General features: G+C 38.3%; 5 protein-coding genes across 5 annotated transcripts; 4 read left to right on the plus strand and 1 right to left on the minus strand.

Annotated features, from left to right (window-relative positions):
- Positions 1 to 2,328: 2,328 nt before the first annotated feature.
- Positions 2,329 to 4,092, minus strand: si:ch211-161h7.8 (thiosulfate:glutathione sulfurtransferase). Its single transcript, XM_056364844.1, has 4 exons — positions 3,890 to 4,092; positions 3,320 to 3,442; positions 3,070 to 3,232; positions 2,329 to 2,676 (listed from the first exon to the last, which is right to left on the minus strand). Exons 1-4 carry the CDS (start codon positions 4,059 to 4,061, stop codon positions 2,622 to 2,624), a joined length of 513 nt encoding a protein of 170 aa, XP_056220819.1. The 5' UTR covers positions 4,062 to 4,092; the 3' UTR covers positions 2,329 to 2,621.
- A 4,247-nt stretch (positions 4,093 to 8,339) lies between these two features.
- LOC130161303 (cystatin-B-like) lies at positions 8,340 to 9,479 on the plus strand. The gene is made up of 3 exons (XM_056364513.1): positions 8,340 to 8,498; positions 8,616 to 8,717; positions 9,136 to 9,479. Exons 1-3 carry the CDS (start codon positions 8,427 to 8,429, stop codon positions 9,262 to 9,264), a joined length of 303 nt encoding a protein of 100 aa, XP_056220488.1. The 5' UTR covers positions 8,340 to 8,426; the 3' UTR covers positions 9,265 to 9,479.
- Positions 9,480 to 13,613: 4,134 nt separating this feature from the next.
- LOC130161605 (cystatin-A1-like) lies at positions 13,614 to 14,362 on the plus strand. Its single transcript, XM_056364989.1, has 3 exons — positions 13,614 to 13,783; positions 13,885 to 13,986; positions 14,140 to 14,362. Exons 1-3 carry the CDS (start codon positions 13,712 to 13,714, stop codon positions 14,260 to 14,262), a joined length of 297 nt encoding a protein of 98 aa, XP_056220964.1. The 5' UTR covers positions 13,614 to 13,711; the 3' UTR covers positions 14,263 to 14,362.
- A 1,048-nt stretch (positions 14,363 to 15,410) lies between these two features.
- Positions 15,411 to 15,747, plus strand: LOC130161606 (histone H4). The gene has a single exon (XM_056364990.1). The coding sequence runs from the start codon at positions 15,414 to 15,416 to the stop codon at positions 15,723 to 15,725; it is 312 nt and encodes a 103-aa protein (XP_056220965.1). The 5' UTR covers positions 15,411 to 15,413; the 3' UTR covers positions 15,726 to 15,747.
- A 1,327-nt stretch (positions 15,748 to 17,074) lies between these two features.
- Positions 17,075 to 17,502, plus strand: LOC130161600 (histone H2B 1/2-like). Its single transcript, XM_056364983.1, has one exon. The coding sequence runs from the start codon at positions 17,088 to 17,090 to the stop codon at positions 17,460 to 17,462; it is 375 nt and encodes a 124-aa protein (XP_056220958.1). The 5' UTR covers positions 17,075 to 17,087; the 3' UTR covers positions 17,463 to 17,502.
- The last annotated feature ends 2,878 nt before the right edge of the window (positions 17,503 to 20,380 follow it).

A 20,380-nucleotide genomic window follows, 5' to 3' on the forward strand; every position in this document is an offset into this window, starting at 1 on the left:
GGGTCGTGCTTTGCTGGAAGTGACATTGCATAAAAATAGACTAATGCTGGCCTCATAAAACAGGACCAGTAAGACCTACAGAGCGTAAATGAGGTCAGGTCTGGGTCTAAGCTGTGAAAAATGTATAGACTGACACTGTGGCTCTACTATCCTATGGGTCCATTTCCACCCCTCTACCACACAAGAAATGCAAAGAAAAACAAAAACCTCTCAGTGCAGATAAAAAGTACCAGGAGCTTGTGTCTTATATCTCACATTCCCAGCCAGTGTGCTTTGTTTTGCTATCTTCTACATGGCATTTTAAGATAAGAGCAATAAGCCCTACAGGAGCTCCTGCAGCACATTACAAACAAATGAGACCAAACCAATGTAGCAAAGGAAGGTGTTTTATATATATATATATATATATATATATATATATATATATATATTTTTTTTTTTTTTTTAAATATTTTTTTTTTTTCCTGTGAACCAGTTCCAACTTGCAACAATTTTGCTGTAGAAGAAATTCAAGACTTTTCTGTGGCATTTAATTAGGGAGTTGGGGGGTGTCAGTTAATATGTCTCTTGAGAAGCAAATGAGGACCGAATGGCTAATGTTTCCAGATATCTTTAACAAATGACAGACTGCAAAAGCACATCGAGATGTTATTACAAAGCCTCCCTTAATGTGGATCTTTTAAAAGCACTGAGCAGCAGGGAGTTGATGGCCTATTCTATGTAATCGCAGCAGCTGACAAACAGCCCTGAACTGCTCATTTTTCATAATGAACCTGCACCCAGTTTGTGTTTTAACTAATGGAAAAGTGCCCAAACGTCCTTGGTGCTCATTGGAAATTTGACCCATCCTTCGTCTCCACAGCAGCACGCTGGCAAATATCTCCTGTGCTGTGCAGAGCTGAAGACAATCCTGTAGCTGGCGTAATCCATACATTTGAAACTGGACAGAAATCAATGGTGTGTGACGTCCACAACACATGCTGAATTTTGACTTTGGATGATATTACAGGCCTCTCCACTCATGCAAAAAATGACCAGTAAACTCTGATTTCCCTTGCACGCCATTTATGTTCACTGTGCAACATTCAGAGCGTCAATCTCAGTCTCTCACATGAATAATAGCTGCAAGCGAGTACATTTTTTTTCTGTAATGGCTATTGCCTCACTGATTCTGTGATTTATAACATGGAGTTAAATGTGCAGAAAATAAATAAATAAAGGAGTTTTGTAATATAAGCATGTCCAAACTCCTTGTTCACGCTCACTGAGATCAACTCTGATGTATAAACCCACAGTGGGCTTTCACAACCCCTCCCACCCCTGCCACACAGAGCTCATAAACAGAGCATTGATTCGTCTAGCCACCCACATGCAAATACCTGCTGTAACTGTTGATATTTTTCAAATAGTCCCGATGAGAGGGGATAGGATGGAAAGGTGGAGGGTGAAGTAGGACCTGCTCTCCATCCGAATGAGGGATGCATGGACCTTGTGCAGATCGAGGTCTTGACAGCTGCTCACAGAGGTGTTACTCACAGGCTCTATAGCTGTCTAGAATAATATCAGTGTGAAGGTCAGGCCTGAGAGGGCATCACTACAGTAATGATAAAGGACAGTGGCAGTGGAAAAATGGAAATAAACATCAGCATTGGTTGAAATTTTGCTGCCATCTATTGGTCCAGAGATCAAACTGCTTATATGCCACTATGAGGACAATGACACTAAGCAAGTTTTGTTCAGTGTGTCTATGATGTTATGTTAATATGAAACAGTTTAGTACATTAACTTCTTGTCGACTTACTGCAAAAACAGTGAAAGATTAATACATATTATACAGTATACATTATACAATGGTTTAGAATTGGAAAAAGCAACTATGTCCTAATTCTGCACATTTAAGCAAGTTGACTATGAAGTGTGTTCACACTGGAAAAAATCAGAAAATAAAATACATGCAATCAAAAAGTGAATATTTGTTATTTTATAATGCAACTCTGTCATTATAAATCCATCAGCTCTTATTATTTTCTAACTAAACTTTTATTCATCTTTTTAAAAATACATCTCTTTCTTAGATTTTCTGTTATTTGCTTATATTTCATTTTCCTATTTTTGTCTTTTCTCATTTTGTTTTATTCTTACAGTTCATTTTTACAAACTACTACAAGGAATTAAAAAGAAACAAATGATGAATTGGGAAAAAGTGAACAGTGTATGTTGTTTTTTTGGCTGCTAACTACAGAAAGTGTACGCATTTACTGAAAAAAAAAATGGCGTGCAATGTGGAATTGGGACAAACTGTAGGTCTACAAGGACACTGAGACATGATGAATTTTATATATAATTTAATCAACATCAAGTATTTTCACATTAATCAGTTCAGTCATAAATCATATTCCTTTAAATGGTATCAAATGGATACATAGAATAATATTGGAAGGGTCACATCATTTAAAAAAAATGTTACAAGTCAATGAAGTGAAATTTTCTAAGTGGTAGTTACTTTTAAACTAACAGTTACTTTGAAATTGTGAAATTGTAACCTGTATGTCTTTTTTGTATATTCTGTAGTTTTGATTTAACTTTAATTTTGACTATAAAGTGCAGAATCCAGCCCAGATTCATTTTCCTTCTAGCTCTGCCCACTCACTGTACCCTCCTTCATAATGTCTCGCCCTGAGAAAAAGAAACATAATGAGAATAGCTTAGCCTCTTAACACTGTTGTTTGAATTTCTACTAAAAGCTCATCCACCGTTCAACAAACTGAAGTAACATCTGAGGACATTGTACTCTAGTTGCGACAGCACGACCGATTCGATTAATAATTAAATAGCAAAATGCTTCGAATTTGCCGTTTACAGTGCTGTGTAGCCACACTACAGCTTAGGCAGAGTCCACATTGTGTAACATGGTTAAAATCTAATTTAGTTTGTCTCGAATTTCATTCAGAGAGTTAAACAGTGGATTGTGAACCGTGATGAATCATGAGCTTCACAGGGTCATGAGTAGTAGTATAACGTTTGGTTCATGTTTCGTGTGTGTAAACAGGTGCATGTGCTGTTGTTTACCTGCTAAACCCCAGCTGACCGGCGATGTCCAGTGCTGTGGCGCTCCTCTTGCCGGTTCTGCAGTGAAACACGATGTTGTCATCATCTTTCCCAGGAGCCTTCACTTCATATTTCTGCTCAAAGCTCTCTGGAGACAGCTTCAGAGACTCTTCCAGGTTTCCCACTGATATTCAGACACACATAAGAATATGAAAGTAAAAAGCTCAGAGAGAACCACCCCTTTCCCAGCTTTGCACGTGTGATCACTTACATGGGATGTTAACAGCATCTGGGATGCGTCCAGCCTGGTATTCATCAGGATTCCTCACATCAAATAGCTGGATGTTACGGTTGGACAGCATGGTCTTCAGCTGCGAGTAAGTCACCACTGAAGCTGAGGTGAAAACACAAGGCTACACTTAATACAACACTCCAATCCAACTTTTATCAGTGTGCAACCCATTTACTGATAAATACAATAACTTCATCTCACCATTCACTGATTTAATAGCAGCCTGTTTATTTAACTTCTACTGCAGGTAAACACAGCTAAGCACCTGACAGGCAGCCAAACAACCATACAGCCTGCAGACCATCCAGATGCACAGGTAGGCTTTGATAGTGGCAGAAACCACTACAGTATCTAGGCTATAAAACATTTTTTTTGTACACTAGTAAGCACTAGATAGCACTTTAAAACGACAATAATGGGAATATAACTAGTGAATATAATTCACTACTAACAGACACGGCCTACAGGAATAGTTTGGGGTAGGCTACTTAAGGTTGTTGCTGTTACCTAGCAGGAAATATATATATGTATATATATATTTTTTTTTACCATTGTTGGATGTTCCTCCGCATTTAGGACTGGACGTTGTGAAAGTCCGTAAAACTGAGCCAATGGTCGGGCGGGTAACTTCCGCGACGACCTGGCAGAAACTTCGTGACAGCACATAGGACAGCATGACGAGGACAAGTGACCAGCTCAGACCACAGCGAAGTCTTAACATGGTTCAAGAGTGTTGACAACTCTCACGCGCTTCTTCTTCTTCGTCTTCAGGAGTGTCCCGCACTATGCGCTGCGTTTGTCGCCATCTTTCGGTTGGAATAGGTATAGTATATATATATATATATATATATATATATATATATATAATATATATATATATATGTTCTGTTTGGAGTTGGTTTGAGGTTTGATCCACAACAATTAACTGCTTCAGTTCTACACATAGCACTTTGTTTGATCAATTTATAGTTTTATTTTATAAGATTAATTTGGTTTTGCTTCTGTATGTCCTGGGGGCAAAACATGTGTTTACACAATAACATTATGTGGACTCCCCTTCCTTTTGGGGACAAAAAGGCCCATAATATAAATGGTAAAGAGTGAAGGTATAAGGTTAGGTGTAGATGAGATGACAAGATGATGGTTAGGATTAGGGTAAATCTCCAGGAAATGAATGTAAGTCAATGTAATGTCCTCTGAAGTGATGGAAACAAGATTCACATGCTGGGTGTGTGTGTCACACTCAGCACTGAAATCAGATGCCACATGTGTCTCCGGTGATCACCTTTAATATGCAAATAATGACACAGTTGCCTGTGTGCGTGTGTGTGTGTGTGTACTTGATATTGATGTACTGATAAAAAGTATTTTTCCAACAGAGTGAGGACATTTTGGCTGCTACTCCACAAACCGCAAATCTTAGAAATACACATACACACCCACACACATACAAATATTACAATAATACAAACATTAGAAAGCACCTAACAACACCCTGCAATTGGTTCTTGTGCTTTTGACGAAGGGAAGTAAACCAGCAAATAACTAAAACAGTTAAAATACTAATACTAAAATATTGCCAATATTCTTTGATGGACTCTTTTGCTATCCTTAAGAAAATGTGCAGTTTATATGTTTCATCTGTATCCAAGCTGTACAGGTCATACTTTTATATTCAAAATTAAGCAAATTCCCCCAAACTGCAGTCAAAAGGATTTCATGTCCAGAATTTCAATTAGCCAATAAAACTTGAACGAGTCATTTTCAGTGTTAATATATTCTGTTTTTCTTGAATACTCTCCTTTTTGTCTTGTCATGATAAGACATTTTTATATCTCACTGTCTCTTTGCCAAAAGTCCAACAAACACCTCCATCTTGTTGCAAACCTTTTAAAGTGAGGATATTGAAAGTTCAGACATTGTTTCTCCGCTCTTCAGTCCCTGTAAAGACCTGAAGCTACATTATTTCTAAACTGTGGTCTATTACACATTCTGTTGTCTGGGACACTATTTCCAGATGTTAGACAGTTTCTTAATTTCCTGCAAACTTTGGCAATTTAGAAAAAAAAAAAAAAAAAGATAAATCTTTTTTTGGATTTCTTTTTTGTCCTTGGAGTTTTGTTTCATAGCTTAAAGCCAGTTTCCGTATCGACAACCCGACTGGATTGTTACATTTCAGCTAAATATCCACTGGGGTTGGAGCACACCAGCAAACTTCACAGAGCAACCTGAAGGCTTTCAGCTTGTAGAGACTTGTCTTTGTAAATCTTCCAAGTAAATTTCTTTTCAAACAAAGCCCACATTTGGATCTTTTAACAAATGCCACTCAGATCCCGTGTGCAAAGAAGATTTAATCTGCATTGGGAGTCTAATCCCACTTTCTTGCCTTCACATCTTCACAAATGTCTTTACTTGAATGAGTAATATGGTTGGTAATTTGTCAATTTGTTTTTTTTTTCTTTTGGAAGATATCTCTGCAAAAATGAAAAATGCTTGGCTCCATTCTCTGGTTGTGCAATTTCCCTCTACTTTCACCCAGGGACTTTCTCATTGGGGTGTGTTCCAAGGTTTTAACATGACTTTGTTCTTAACACATATGCTTTCTTCTTCTCCATTACTAATCTCACTCTAGACTCTATTCATTTGACCTATTTTGAATCAATAATAAAAAGACAATTGTTTTTCCCATCAGTGAACAATCTCTCTTGTGTGAGTTTCCTCCTTTTTATCGCCATCATCACACACTTTCATCTCCTTGGCAGCCGCCCAGTCTCCAGCATTGTATCGGTCAGTGAAAACAACTCTCCCATCGCCACCCACCATCCCCAGATGGAATAATATCGCATATAGCTTAACTCATCGCTCCCCAGGGGGATCAGCCATCGTGGGGGAATATATTTAGTGCCGCCTCATTATCACTTCGGAACTCTTTCCCACTCAGAGCTCATTAAAACATCTCTTCACTGACCCTTGAGATCTCCATTCGCATATTACTGCAGCTACAACCTGCAAAGCCTTCACACACATCTCAGCTTTATTTCGAGGCGCCCAAATACTTGCACCTTTCCCTGCCTTATCCCTGCCACACAATGTACAATTGCTGAAAACTCATCTGTCTTTGGTGTGTGGTTCCATGAAAACCATTTATTCTCCCATGAGATTCTTGTAACATACTTACATTGCTGCTGTACATTAACCGGGTACGGCCTGAGCTGCTCACACACTCACAAGATACAATAAATCTAAGGGGTTTGTTCCTCTAGCATGGCAAAAAAACTATTAATATGAAGCTGTCTAGGAGCGGAACATCACTGTATAGTTGAAGTAGTTGCCATCCGTAGACATCCTCGGCTTGTGATGTGGGAGTTTGGGAATCCGCACAGGATTATTAATCTCTGCTCTCTGAAAATTCTTTCATTCACATTTAGTAAAAACTAGTTGGTGTAATAAATCCAGCCAATCATCTATTATCTCTTGCCGCACCTCAAGCCAGAGATTCTCTTTTGACGTCAGCAGGGACCAATTCAACAGAAAAGCCTACAGACAATGTTGTAAAACAAGGTCAGGTGGCCAAAGTTTGAGGTGGATGTAATTTATTAGATTTTACACTGATGGATCCATCATTCCAGATAGATGAATGAAAGTCAGGATTAGGTTAAGTTTCTTACTGATCTTGGATTTGTTGTACTCGTCCACCAGATGGGTTGATGCCCTCACTGCGTTTTACCATTTGCTTTCTTATTAGTCTCCATCATGCTTTGATCAGAGCTTTTCCAGAAATGAAAAAATATCAAGTCTTTCACACCTAATGAGAGGAGTAGGAGTCATGGGAACGCTGCTCGTTTCACTGCTGAAAAAGATCAAAAATCTGAACAAACCTATTTGCGTGACTAGATACCACTACAGGTAAGTGAAATAAATATTTTCTTTTCCTGTTTTCAGTGTCACCAGTGTCGTCCAAGCTTGTTATCTGCTGCCAGTGTTGAACACACGCCCAGCTGGAACCTCTCAGCACAGCCACACCTTGGAATTACAAACATTATCCGGAAAGATAGACAGATAATTATTGCAATAATCTTCCACACCTTCCTTCCTGTTATTTACTTTGCGCAAGAAATACAAAACAGGTTGGTTTAATATTGACAAAGTCTCTGTTGAAAGTTTTCTACATGTCTTTTATTGACTGAGTTTTAATATTTGCTCATCCTTTATATCAGGAGTTTCATTTACTTCCATCAAGGTGGAGGTTTTTCCAACCTTGAGGTGCAACAAACTTTTATTGCTTCAGCTATCCTCTTTCCAACCTTTCAAATATCTGGCAGAGACTTAGTGACTGCAAAGGCCACATAGGATTCCGTCTTTATTTTACTTTATAATGACCTAAATATGCTAATTACACAGAACCAGCAGAAAGAAAACAGCATTTGTGTGGAATACACCTTTATGGGAGTTTTTTTTTTTTGTTTGTTTGCGGTCATCCAATTCTCTAGATGGCACTGTCGGGAAAAACCAGGGTCCTAGAAATACAGTCCTGAGACCGATGAATCCGGTAGTGCAGGAACATATCGGTGAAACTTTTTTATTTTTTGAAAGAGACAGTGGAGACAGACAGGGGACACAGGGAGTGAATGACATACCCCAAACGGTCCACGCGGGCATTAGACCCACGCGGTGCTCACCCTAACGAAGCAGCCATTATTTCGCCCACTTATTTTTGAAACCTGTCACTTCCTCGCAGTCAGTATTGAACACATGCCCAGCTGACACATCCCAGCTCAGCCACGCCTCGGACCAGCACACTTTAAAGAGTGACAAACAAAGAAAAATGTCTCCATATGTTTTATGTGCCTCCTTTCCTGCTACTTTAAGTGATTTGCATTAGAAATACAAAACTAATAAAAAAAAAAAATTCAAATCAGATAATGTAATCGGGTAGCAGCATCGTTTGAACCCCCCCCCCCCTCCTCCTACGCTGATGGTACGGTCCAAAGCATCATATGATTCAGTGACTCAAAGTGAGCAGCTCAAAAACACAGACGCAGACAGTTTCCTTCATTTCCTCGCTTTTCCACAGAAAACTGTCACAATGCAGAGTATGTGTGGAGGTGTTGGGGAGGCTATTGATGCCAACGAAGAAATTCAGAAGATCACTGACAGCGTAAGTGGAGAAATGATCATTGTTACACTTGGACTTTGTTCCTTCAGAACTATTCACACACAGTAAACAGGGCCCGTGTTTCATTTTTGATATTGGTGTCACTTCATTGTTATTCAGGTTAAGTCCAAAGCAGAGACCAAGGCAGGGAAGACCTACGATGTTTTCACAGCCAAGAGCTACAAAACGCAGCTTGTGGCCGGGACCAACTACTTCATTAAGGTGATTATTATTTACAATGCAGAGGGTTTTTTTCTTTTTTCTTTAAAATCTTGTACGAACAAAAGCTACTTTGACAAAATGAAAATATCATGTCTGATAATACTTGTTACATTTGTTCACATATCATATCAAAACATTCAAACTGATCTCCAAACAAAATCAGAACATTTAATCATCAAATATCAATATCCCAAACTCACACTTTTTACCAAAAATTTTTCGTCTTGCATTGCACTTTTTTTTTTTTTTTTTTTTTTTAGCAATGACCCACCTTTTCCAGCAAAAGAAAAAAAATCCATTATATGGTTCCTGTTTTTCTCTGGAGTTGTTGGAGAGCAAAACAGAGCTTTAAGGAGGGTGATTACTGGGACTCGCATTCATCGGGTGAACACAAACTCTTACTTTTGCTTCCTTGCAGGTCCATGTGGGAGGAGATGAACATATTCACCTCCGTGTTTACAAGACACTGCCGTGTCATGGAGAGGAACTTCAGCTGAGCGATTTACAGCAAGCCAAGAGCCACCATGATCCTATTGAGTATTTCTAACGGGATCCGTAACCAAGCAAAGCATCCTAGCAGTGCCTACAGGCTCCACTGTCATTTTAATCAGCTTTATTACATTATCCTGGCCTTTTTACATTAACCAGTGCTAACATGTAATAACATACTGTATTATGGATTGCAGGTCATGATGGTAGGAATATGTCAAATGGGAACTCTTTTGTACAAGGTGAAATAAATAAATAATTGAATTAATCATATTTGTTGTGATCGTCTTAATTCTTGCTTTTCTCTCTGTGGTGGTTTCTGAATCGTGAGTTAGCTTCAGGTCATACAGCGGCTTCAGAAAGTGTTCAGGCCCCTTCACTTTTTGCTCCCTCTACTCTGAATAACCCATAATGACATATTTTTTGCAACGTATGCAAAAGTATCAAACTTAAAAACTGAAATGTGTCATCTAAAACAAGTTACTATAAGATTTTGTATCAACTAAACGTGGCAGTTGTTGACATTGTTCCAAACTCTTTGATTGATTTATGGATCTCAATGCAAAGTCCCCTCTGAAGCTTTGTCACTCTGACTCTGTTTTTTAAAAAAAATTTTTTACAATGTTTTTTTTTTTTGGGACTCTTTCCAATGTATGTGGAGAAAAAACAAACAAAAAAAAATCCCCTCTGAAGCATTTTATATAGATTTGTTTAATAATTTGGGGTTACAGTGCACTGAGTAAAACATTTCCAGGGTGTGGAGCCATGTAATAGTCCCTCTCTTTAGCATTCATAATCAATATGTCAACATGAAATCAATGATATCTAACACACTATAATATAATTTGAAGCAAGTTTAAGGACATTTACATGTGTTAATTAATGCACAGTATTTATCAAAGAATTATATCATCTCCTGTAGAGACAGTGGCCATAAAAGAAAGCTGCTCAAGAGGCTAAGTGTGAGGCGTTCATACAAATCCATACTTTAGTCCAGATGAGTTTTATACAGTTTATTAAATAACCAAAGGTACAGACCAGCAATTGTTGTACTTGAATACTTAAAGGAGTGCACATAGTTTCACACACACACACCTTAGTGCACATAGGTGTGTGAAACATGTGTATACTGATTGTACATGATATATAGGGGAGGTTAAAGTCTAATCCATTGAATGTGACGAGTGACATGTCGAGTTTTCCTGCTTGTTTTCTTTAACATGATGAATTTGATTCTTCACACCGAACGTCACTCACAGGTCAATACATCTACTATTATGAGCCTGTCTACACTCGAGCCTTCATACACGCCTGTAGTGAGAAACGATGAAACGATGACATAGTAAACTGAACCTTAAACACTGAATGTATTTTTGCACTGAGCTGTGAAGCATGTGGCATTCCTGAGTCACACCCACCACACCGCAGCTTCTCCACGGCGACAGCTCTGTTTGTAAAGGATAGTTTGATGGATTCTTACAGTTATTGCTGCATTTAATCATCATTTGAGTAGATTTTTTTTTTCAAATATGTTTTGTATTTTCATTGCCTAATTTATATGCTTATTTAACAATCTTTTCAAAAAAATGGGTGTGTTTTTAAAGGTTTATTATCTTCTGACATATTTGATTAACATTCACAGTAACATTCACAGCTTTTTATTATTATTTTGAATATATGTATTTTTCATCATTCAAGTGTCATACAGGTGCCCAGGCCACATGGGGTTTTACATGTAAAAATCATATTATATCAGTTACACTATCAGAGATTTAACATCCAAAACAACAACATAACATACTCTTTCAAGCATAAAGGTTTTATTTTACCTCTTGCTTTATGACCTGGTGTGGTTACCATACCACCATGTCAGATGTCAGCACAGACTACTTATTCATGACACACAGGTGCATTAAACTGTTGACAGACCTCACTAACCTGTGTCTGTGAAATATGTGTCTTACGCAATCTACTAACCCCCCCCCCCAAGACAAATGAAATCCTGTTAGAAATGTTGAAACCATTAATCACACAACCTTATTGTGACTTGAAGTGACTACAATCACACTGCAGCTGTGCTTGGCAACAGTGGGTCGAATTTACTCATTACTCACATCCCAGTCAGCCAGTTTCATCTCGTGACTGCTGTTCCTCTTTGTGAAGCACATGCTGCATGATTTTCTGTTCCTAAATCAAATAACTTTGCAGATATTTGCCCTTTTTATTTTTCCCGCAGCTCTCTTAGCTCTCTGATGTTGCTTTTTAAAATATAATTGTGATTCATTTTCTTTCTTTCTACATTTCTTTCTTTTTTATTGACAAAATGAGATTAACAGGAGACGGCTGACTGGATGAGCTTTAAATGCTCATTATTTACCAAAAGTAAAGCAACTACACCGGCTACTTTAATATGTAAAACAAAAACAAAACAACAAAAAAAGGCATTTTTATTCAAAATGATCTAATAACCAAATTTAGATTACACAAGCGCTATTAATATACTGTATATTTTATTCATCTTAATGTCTCTACTTTGTAACCCGGCTGACCTCTCACAGGTTTTTGCTTTGGCTCCCTCCAGTGTAAAATACAGAAATGACCCTCCTGCTCTCTTGGCTGCGCTCTTTGCTTTTCACTGTCTTAATGTTAATGCAGCTGCTCTGCACCTTCACATGTTATGGAGGGACACAGTGTTTGTTCCGTACATGTCTTGTGTAATGGGATTACAGGTGTGTTAGGTTACATTGTCAGTGGTTAATTATCCTTTTACAAAACATTTGCTAATGCTTCACAGGAGGAGTACAAAATATAAACACTTAAAAATGTGCTTGTATGTAAGCTAATTTAGTTATTGTTCATGTGCTGCTTAAATGCTAAAAAAAAAGGGGGTTTTAATTGAAAGGTTATTGGATTGTAAACATTTTTCCACCATATTAATTTTAAAGAGGCTATTTTAGCTACATCAGAAATTGTACATGACATATTTCTTTAAATACTGAAAAGCAATATGTTCATGTCATAAAATCTATTTGTGAATTTTTTTCAATTTACATAATGTTTCATGTTTGTTCAGCATGTACTGAGTCCAGGTTTCAGTGATTAAGATAATGTTTCTCCTTTGTACACTTACAATCAGAAACGTTTCTTTAATGATCTTGAAATCATGATATTGAATCACCTGTGAAACTCGGTGTCCTTATTTCTTCTGATTAGTCAGCATTATTGCATGTAAAAAAAAATAAATTAAAAAAAGTGTAGCATGCTTCCTACGTAGAAAACTCATATCATATTCAACAGCATACACAGCTACGAATACACCCCAGGAATCTGCACACAAAACAAATGTCAGTGTATTCCAAGTCAAAAGCAATATGATGCAACTTCCCTGACAAGAAACTCTCACTAATTGTTGAGAAATTCAAAAAGGGAATGTGAAGGAGGAGGAGACGACGATTTTTTTGATAAAGGGTGTGGGTGGGCTTTACGTTCCAAAACACTGGGGAGTGAACACAACCTTACAGTTAGGAGTGTCCCTGAAATGCAAGCGTCTGCTGACCGCTGCCAATTCTGGTAAAGCTATTCGCTCACTGTTAAGCAATAAATTATTACTGGCATTATGAAGACTGATCTGCCTCCATCACCAAAGGTCAGCTTTGAGTGAGAAAAAGCAGCCAGTTTTGCAAAGAAAGCCCAGAGTTCATTGTGTCATGTTTAGCATCAAAGCAGCGGCAGCCAGCCTGGCTTATATAATATAACAATTCACCTTCCAGCACCGCTAATTAAAACATATCTCTTTAGTTAAATCCACTGAAGTGTAAAAACACATAAATTGTGGTATCATGGGGATTAGGTGCCGCACGGCTTGGCAAGGAGCCATAGCTAAGTTGAACAAATTGTCTGCTGTTTTCAGCCAGGCAGCTTCATATTTACCATAAAGACATGAGAGCTTATAAACATATTTCCCAAAATGGTGGCCTGTTTCTTTAAACCTGCATTTGATTTTCAAGATACCCTAAATGTAGCCTGCCCGTGATGTTCCTAACACCTAAAATGCTCCATAGAGCGAAGGGGAACTCAAAAGTAAGATGGTAATAACCTGTGGTTTCGTCACTACAAACAACACCTTTCACATATTTGGGATTAGTTGAACATTTGTCAGTATAAAAGCTTCTTGGTCACAGCTTCTTTAAAGATACGCCAGAGGATCAGAATCTGAATTACACAATCTGAGACGTGCAGTTTATGAGAAGTGCCACAGTGTTAGCTGCAATATGTGGAGAAATTCATCAAGGATGAGCAACACTAACCACACTCATATGTGGGCTGTGGTTACACGTATACAACAGCTCCACCCGACATCAGATCCACCTTTCAGTGCGTATCTAAGGGTAGTTACACAGTATAAATATGTCTGATAACCAGCTGGAAATGAACACTTGAGACATTAAAAGCAGACGACTGACTTCTCTGTTAACTTGTTAACTCTGTTAACGGACCTTGAGACGATGACTAACATGCCTGGAGGATTCACTGACCCAATGGATGCCACTGAGGAAATCCAGAAGATTTGTGATCAGGTGAGCTTCAGTCTATTTTCGTTTTTCACAACCTCTCACACGATTCTGAGGTCTGCATTTAACTCTGGATTTACATTAATTTTTATTTCCTTCACACACAGGTGAAGGGCGAAGTACAGAAAAACACAAAGAAGGTTTATGAGGAATTCAGAGCAGTTAAATACACCAGCCAAGTTGTAAATGGAACAAACTACCTGATCAAGGTAATTAATGTTGTGATATCATTTGTTTCAAAGTAAAGAAAGAAAGTCTCAGGTGTACGGATATGGACTAAATTAATTGTGGCATCCAGGTGAACTTTTAAATGGTAGAAGATCCTCAATGTTTCTGTCATTTTTACTCTCTCTTCCCTGCAGGTTCATGTAGGAGGGCACATTTACCTTCACCTGAAAGTTTACCAAAGCCGTCCATATGATGGAGGAGAAGTCGTGCTGACCAGCGTACATGACGACAAAGACGATACCATTGTACATTTGTAATGTGATCACACTGCCTGTTTCAACTGCTGCAGCCTCATAACAACATACTCTGCTCCTTTATCCTTAAAGAATTATACACAATAAAATTTTTGTACAATAATGTTATAGAGTTTCTTTTCTAAAGTGTTAATGCATATGCAGCATAAGATGATACTCAAAAGTTGATAGCAGTATTTTAGAAATAAATAATAAAGAATGTATCAAAAAAAAAAAAGAAAAAAGACAGAGATTCAAATGTTGCTTTTCTTCTCTGAAGCCTAATCTCAGAAATATTTTCCGGTCAGTCTTTGGCTGCACAAATTATTAGAAAAAAAGATAGAGAACCTAATTTTGAGTAAGATATTTTTGCAGATGGCCGAAAAAGTTAGTGGCAGTTTTCACAACGTGTCGGGCATGAAAATGTAATTTTCTGTTGATGAGGCCTTTGTAAAGGACGGGGCCCAACAAGGTGTGTGGAGAGGAACAGACTCTTCCCTGATGTCCTCACAAGAGACCACTGGATGACAAATGCTGCAGGAAACTTTTAACAAGAACCAAGAGAAGCGAGCATGTTGCCCTTATTTAAAATAGTTTGATTTTGAATACAAAGCATAAAGTATGATCAACTCATAAAATGTAATGCAATATAACTGAATACCCACGCATGTATACCCAGATCTGAATCTAAATATGTCATATCAAAAGTAACAAAGTCTTACCTCTCTATAAATGGCAGTCACTATCACACTACAGAAATGACAGTGGTGTGGATATGGAGGTGCTGGAACCAGCATGTTTGGTGTGCCGAGCTGGGAGCGTGCTGCAAAAGGTGAAGGGGAGATAACAGTTAGAGATGAGAGAATTTACATTTGAGATTCATTTATTGTTCTACTGCAATAGAGATCATAGAGACGTATTGTAGGATCCATTTCACTCCAAACTGATTGGTCTATTTCTGGCTAATAGACCTCGAACTTCCGGCCTTGACTCATGCTCCGGTTCAGGAGGTGGCGCTAATGCAGCAAAGAGTTCATTATCAGCGGCCATGAAAATCCACAGAAGAAGAAGTTACCCGCCTCTGCTCTGTCTTCTTTCACGTCCTCAGAAAGGGTTTGAAACGCTGTGAAGCTCAGAGTGATCATCATTGACTTAACGTCGACCAGATAGTAAACATGAGTGGAAGAGGCAAAGGAGGAAAGGGACTCGGTAAAGGAGGCGCCAAGCGTCACCGTAAAGTTCTCCGTGATAACATCCAGGGAATCACTAAGCCCGCCATCCGCCGTCTGGCTCGCCGTGGCGGAGTCAAGCGTATCTCCGGTCTCATCTACGAGGAGACCCGCGGTGTGCTCAAGGTCTTCCTGGAGAACGTCATCCGTGACGCCGTCACCTACACCGAGCACGCAAAGAGGAAGACCGTGACCGCCATGGACGTGGTGTATGCTCTCAAGAGACAGGGCCGCACTCTGTACGGCTTCGGCGGTTAAACTCTCCAACCACCAACATCTAAACAACCCAAAGGCTCTTTTAAGAGCCAGACACTGAGTCACAAAGAGCTTTATCCTCCTCACAGTACACCACAGGCTTATGAATTAATTGACAAATGTTTACTACTATAACAGCAAGCATAGCGCATAGAGCTGAATTAATGTGAATGGCGGACTTGTGTTATTTAAACAACCTTCTCCTGCAGAGCTCAGAAAGCACGTGCTTCAATCATGACTGTCTCTGTCCATCAGTCTGTCCCACAATATTACTCATGATACATGCAACAGTTCAGCTGTTGGATGGCATCTTTTCTTCTAGTAGACCAGCAGTACATGATGGTATAATTAGTTATACATAAGTCATTATTTAGTTACATTCTTTTGTTCTATTGTTACATAATTACACCTTTAATTATAGTTTATTTATTGTTATCACAAATGAGCTAAGGGATATTATCTATCTATCTATCTATTAACACCATGAAACCACAGCTCACATATCAGCCAGACACTTCTAAGGCTCTTTGAAAGGTTTTATATATATATATATATATATATATATATATATTATATAACTAACGTGTTATTTGCTGTTAGTTGGGTTTTTTTCTAAGCCCCCCCCCATATTAAAATCTGCTCTGATCTATACATTAATGCTGATGTTCTGTAATAACATCTTCATAGGCCAATTTTATAAATAAAGTATCTATGTATATATGTATATTGATTTGTCTCATCTGTTTCATCAACCCAGAAAACTTTTCAAGAATGGTGGGAATTATATTTTTTACAAAGGCAGATTTTAACCTGCTGCAAAGCTTTTGTTGGTTGGATGAAGACTATCTGATTGGAAGGGAAGTTAGTGTGTTTGTTGTGTTTTTGAAGATGTTAACAAATATTAGTATCTTTAGATTTCCTTAACATTCAGTTTATTTCGATAATTTATTTCATTACAATCTTTGTTACAAATTGTCAAGCCCAGTATTTTTATTTATTGTTCAACATATAGATTAATATTTAATCTGTATCAAGACAGGTTAAATACAATCTATTGTTTTTGTGATTGTATTTTGCACCTGAAGCTTATTGTTCATACTGATCTAATGATTAATTAAAATGTCAATTTCTCACAAGGTAACCACATATTTTCTTCCTTTTATCTGCTCAAACTGGCTCAAGACTGCAGACTACTTTAACAAGAAAGGTTACCATTGAAACACAACCCCCACCTCCAGCCCAATGTGTAGTTTAACCAATCACAGGAAGGGGACCACACAGTCTCATTTGCATGGAGCCTGCATAACAAGAGTCTCTGCTTCCTTCACCGATTCATCCGTTTCTGTGAAGTAGAAACCAACCAAAATGCCTGAACCCGCAAAGTCTGCGCCCAAGAAGGGCTCCAAGAAAGCCGTGACTAAGACCGCAGCCAAGGGCGGCAAGAAGAAGAGAAAGACCAGGAGGGAGAGCTATGCCATCTACGTGTACAAGGTGCTCAAACAGGTGCACCCCGACACTGGTATCTCCTCCAAGGCCATGAGCATCATGAACTCCTTCGTCAACGACATCTTTGAGCGCATCGCTGCCGAGGCGTCTCGTCTGGCTCACTACAACAAGCGCTCCACCATCACCTCCAGGGAGATCCAGACCGCCGTGCGTCTCCTGCTGCCCGGGGAGCTGGCCAAACACGCCGTGTCTGAGGGCACCAAGGCCGTCACCAAGTACACCAGCTCCAAGTAAACAGCTCTGCTGCTCAGCTGCAACCAACTCAAAGGCTCTTTTAAGAGCCACACACTTTTTCTAAAAGAAAAAACCCTTCATTACTACACACTGGTTTGAAGAGTTTTTAAAAATTGCAGCAGTATATACTTTACTGTGACAACTGTTATTTGTGTAGCCTGACTCATCTTTAGGATTTTTTGAGATCCAGACTTTAGTCAGAATCAAAAGATCTCTGAGAAATAAGCAGACATAAAATTTCTGTATTGCTCTATTTCAATAGTAGTTTCATTAGTCTGTCAAAATGCAGTACATTTTCTTCCTGAAACTCAACTTCCATAAAAAAGGTAGAACTACAATATATTCTGTAGTTGTACATAGTTTTGCTGGTGGTATAATCTGAGTAGAGAACTAACAGTTCATGAACTATTGAAGAAGGGTGATTAAATGCTTTTGTATTAAAGCGATACTAAAGTTATTGAAAAGTGGAAATGTTATGGAGAAAAGTGTGAAAATGCTCTCAACACATGGACATTCAATCTCTGAAACTCCTGAACACCCAATCTTGTTACTGTTATGAACATGTGTTAGACATGTAAGCTAAAACCTTAATGCTGTTTGACGCTGCTCCCCCTCCTCAAAAAAAGAAAAATAGATAACGTAAAATCTTTATTTGTGAAAATCCGAAGGCATTTCAGTTTTTTCTACATGTAGACCACATTGGATCAGGTCTAGATCAAAAACCACTACACTCAGACTTGTTAGATGTGGTCTAGATCATCCCAGAGGCTAAAGACCCTTTAAAACATTGTCAGATTTGTGAAACCTTTGATTCAGAGGTGGATTATAATAATAAAAAAAAATGCTTACTTACACTGTTCTGCACAACATGGCTTTTGTGTTGTCAATGTCATGGCAGAAGTCCACATCTTTCCATCTCATTCTCCACTTTAGAACAAAAGTAGTAAAATTACATTAACCTTTTTGAAATACAATCAAAATGTCTTTACAAATTTGTAAATTACTTAATTTGCTCCTGCGCTTCTTTTTTCTGTCTGCTTTAACCCTTTACCTGTTCAACCTGCTGGTGACCTGTGTTATGCATGCTGACAAAGTAAACCCTGTTTTTAATCTTTTTGAGGCTGCTTTCGGTTGAAAAGCAATATTTATCAAGTTTGCCATCCATGGACAGCAACAACTGTTTGGTTGCATTATAATACTAGTATTGTGCCTGTTCAAAACGTGCTTTCAACTGTGGCCCTTTTTCCAATTACATCTCGTCCACGTCGACGCCTTTTGGCCAGATTGAATCCTGCCTCATCTATGTATATGAATTCATGAGGGGCCTGGTTGGCCTCCAATTCCATAACTCTCTGAAACCAAATTTATGTAAATCATGTCTTTACTGTATACCATACTGTACTGTAACCTATTACTGTGTAGGTTACCTACTTGCAAAGTGCAAAGCTTATAGAACTGGACATTGAATTGAATATACACTATACCTGGACGTGTTGTCGTCGTAGCTCCTTGACTCTCTCACTGTTCCTCTCAAAGGGGACAGTGTAGAGCTGCTTCATCCGCACTCTGTGTTTGGACAATGTCCGCGTAATGGTTGTGAGGCTGATGCTACTGTCAAATATCTCATGGTCCTCCACAATTCTGGTTTGAATTTCATGCAGTTTTATTGCATTATTTGCAACAACCATTTCTACAACGGCAAGCTCTTGATCATTATTGAGGAGCTTTCCTCTTCCCCCAGAGGGAGGAAGACGTTGCATTCTTTAGAGGGACAAAAAAATCAACATATGCATTACTGTATGGCCTTATTGACATGTCAAGTGAGAATAGAAACAATCCATGTAAAATGCAATACTTACCTGTTGGTTTGTTGAAAGATGCGTATAATGGAGGCAACCGTTGACCGCCTCAAATTGGGCTGCACTCTTTCACCAGCCTCTTAGTGAAAGACCTTTTTCTGTTTCTGTTTCCAAACACATCACTCCTCAAAGTCTTCCTTTTACTGTATAAGTGTCAATGTAATAGAAAAAAAATAACCCCTGCCACTGAGTCTAAGCCAGACTGGAATCAGCTGTGTGTCAATTATTCAATTGTTTGTTTATTATCAGCTGAGATATATTGTTTTTGAACTGATATCATTGCAGAAGCAGAGGTTTTTATACTGTATCTAAAGTTTGGAATATTGTTTTTGCTATTGTGGGATGTTGTGTGTTAACATTCGTAAATAATACAAAAACAATCCATAATTTTGTTGGGAGCTATAGCTTGTCTGTTAAGAAAATGTAAGCATTGTGGAAATGTGTTCACTGACTGCATATTGTGTGAAAATGACATGAAATGTGTGAATGTTACGGCCACAAAAGACCGATGCTGTGCTAATTGTGTTTAGAGTTTTGAAAATGGGACAACTGGTTGGACAAACGCTTGTTAGCGACTGAAAAAAAACTGTAATATCACTACTACGCAAAACCCCAGGTCATCCAAAATGTGTTATAGACTTCCCAAATACACAAACAATAAATACATCCAAGTAGTACAAGTCTGAGTTGATGAATTTTCTGTTCCAGAACAGTTGATCTGAGTTAAGCTGTGCATGAGGAATATAAAAAGCCATTGTCAATGGAGCTCAGATTCAACGATTCACCATTGCAACGGGTAAATAAAGAGTAGACAGCCAGACAGATTAATGTGTGACATTAATGAACATTTAGCATTAAAAAATAACAGCAGCAGTGAAGGAGCCTGAGTTGGACAAAATAAAAAAAATAAGTTAACGCTATTAAACTCCATTCAGCGTTGTCCATTAGACCACATTATTTACCAGCAACCTCCTGTATTATTGCGTCATTGTATTCCTTATGCAATGGAGATAAGGGATGGTTGTAACACTTTCAATTTCTCCAATCAGGAACAAATCA

The sequence above is a fragment of the Seriola aureovittata genome, chromosome 20, assembly GCF_021018895.1.
Source record: "Seriola aureovittata isolate HTS-2021-v1 ecotype China chromosome 20, ASM2101889v1, whole genome shotgun sequence".
Taxonomy (NCBI): Eukaryota; Metazoa; Chordata; class Actinopteri; order Carangiformes; family Carangidae; genus Seriola; species Seriola aureovittata.

Coding starts and splice junctions, on each gene's coding strand:
- LOC130161605 (XM_056364989.1), top strand. CDS start 13,712: ATGACTAACATGCCTGGAGGATTCACTGACCCAATGGATGCCACTGAG. Junction 13,784..13,884: donor TCCAGAAGATTTGTGATCAG/GTGAGCTTCAGT, acceptor CTTCACACACAG/GTGAAGGGCGAAGTACAGAA. Junction 13,987..14,139: donor GAACAAACTACCTGATCAAG/GTAATTAATGTT, acceptor TCTTCCCTGCAG/GTTCATGTAGGAGGGCACAT.
- si:ch211-161h7.8 (XM_056364844.1), bottom strand. CDS start 4,061: ATGTTAAGACTTCGCTGTGGTCTGAGCTGGTCACTTGTCCTCGTCATG. Junction 3,443..3,889: donor CGGAGGAACATCCAACAATG/GTAAAAAAAAAT, acceptor TTTTCACCTCAG/CTTCAGTGGTGACTTACTCG. Junction 2,677..3,069: donor GGTCAGCTGGGGTTTAGCAG/GTAAACAACAGC, acceptor TCTTTTTCTCAG/GGCGAGACATTATGAAGGAG.
- LOC130161303 (XM_056364513.1), top strand. CDS start 8,427: ATGCAGAGTATGTGTGGAGGTGTTGGGGAGGCTATTGATGCCAACGAA. Junction 8,499..8,615: donor TTCAGAAGATCACTGACAGC/GTAAGTGGAGAA, acceptor ATTGTTATTCAG/GTTAAGTCCAAAGCAGAGAC. Junction 8,718..9,135: donor GGACCAACTACTTCATTAAG/GTGATTATTATT, acceptor GCTTCCTTGCAG/GTCCATGTGGGAGGAGATGA.
- LOC130161606 (XM_056364990.1), top strand. CDS start 15,414: ATGAGTGGAAGAGGCAAAGGAGGAAAGGGACTCGGTAAAGGAGGCGCC.
- LOC130161600 (XM_056364983.1), top strand. CDS start 17,088: ATGCCTGAACCCGCAAAGTCTGCGCCCAAGAAGGGCTCCAAGAAAGCC.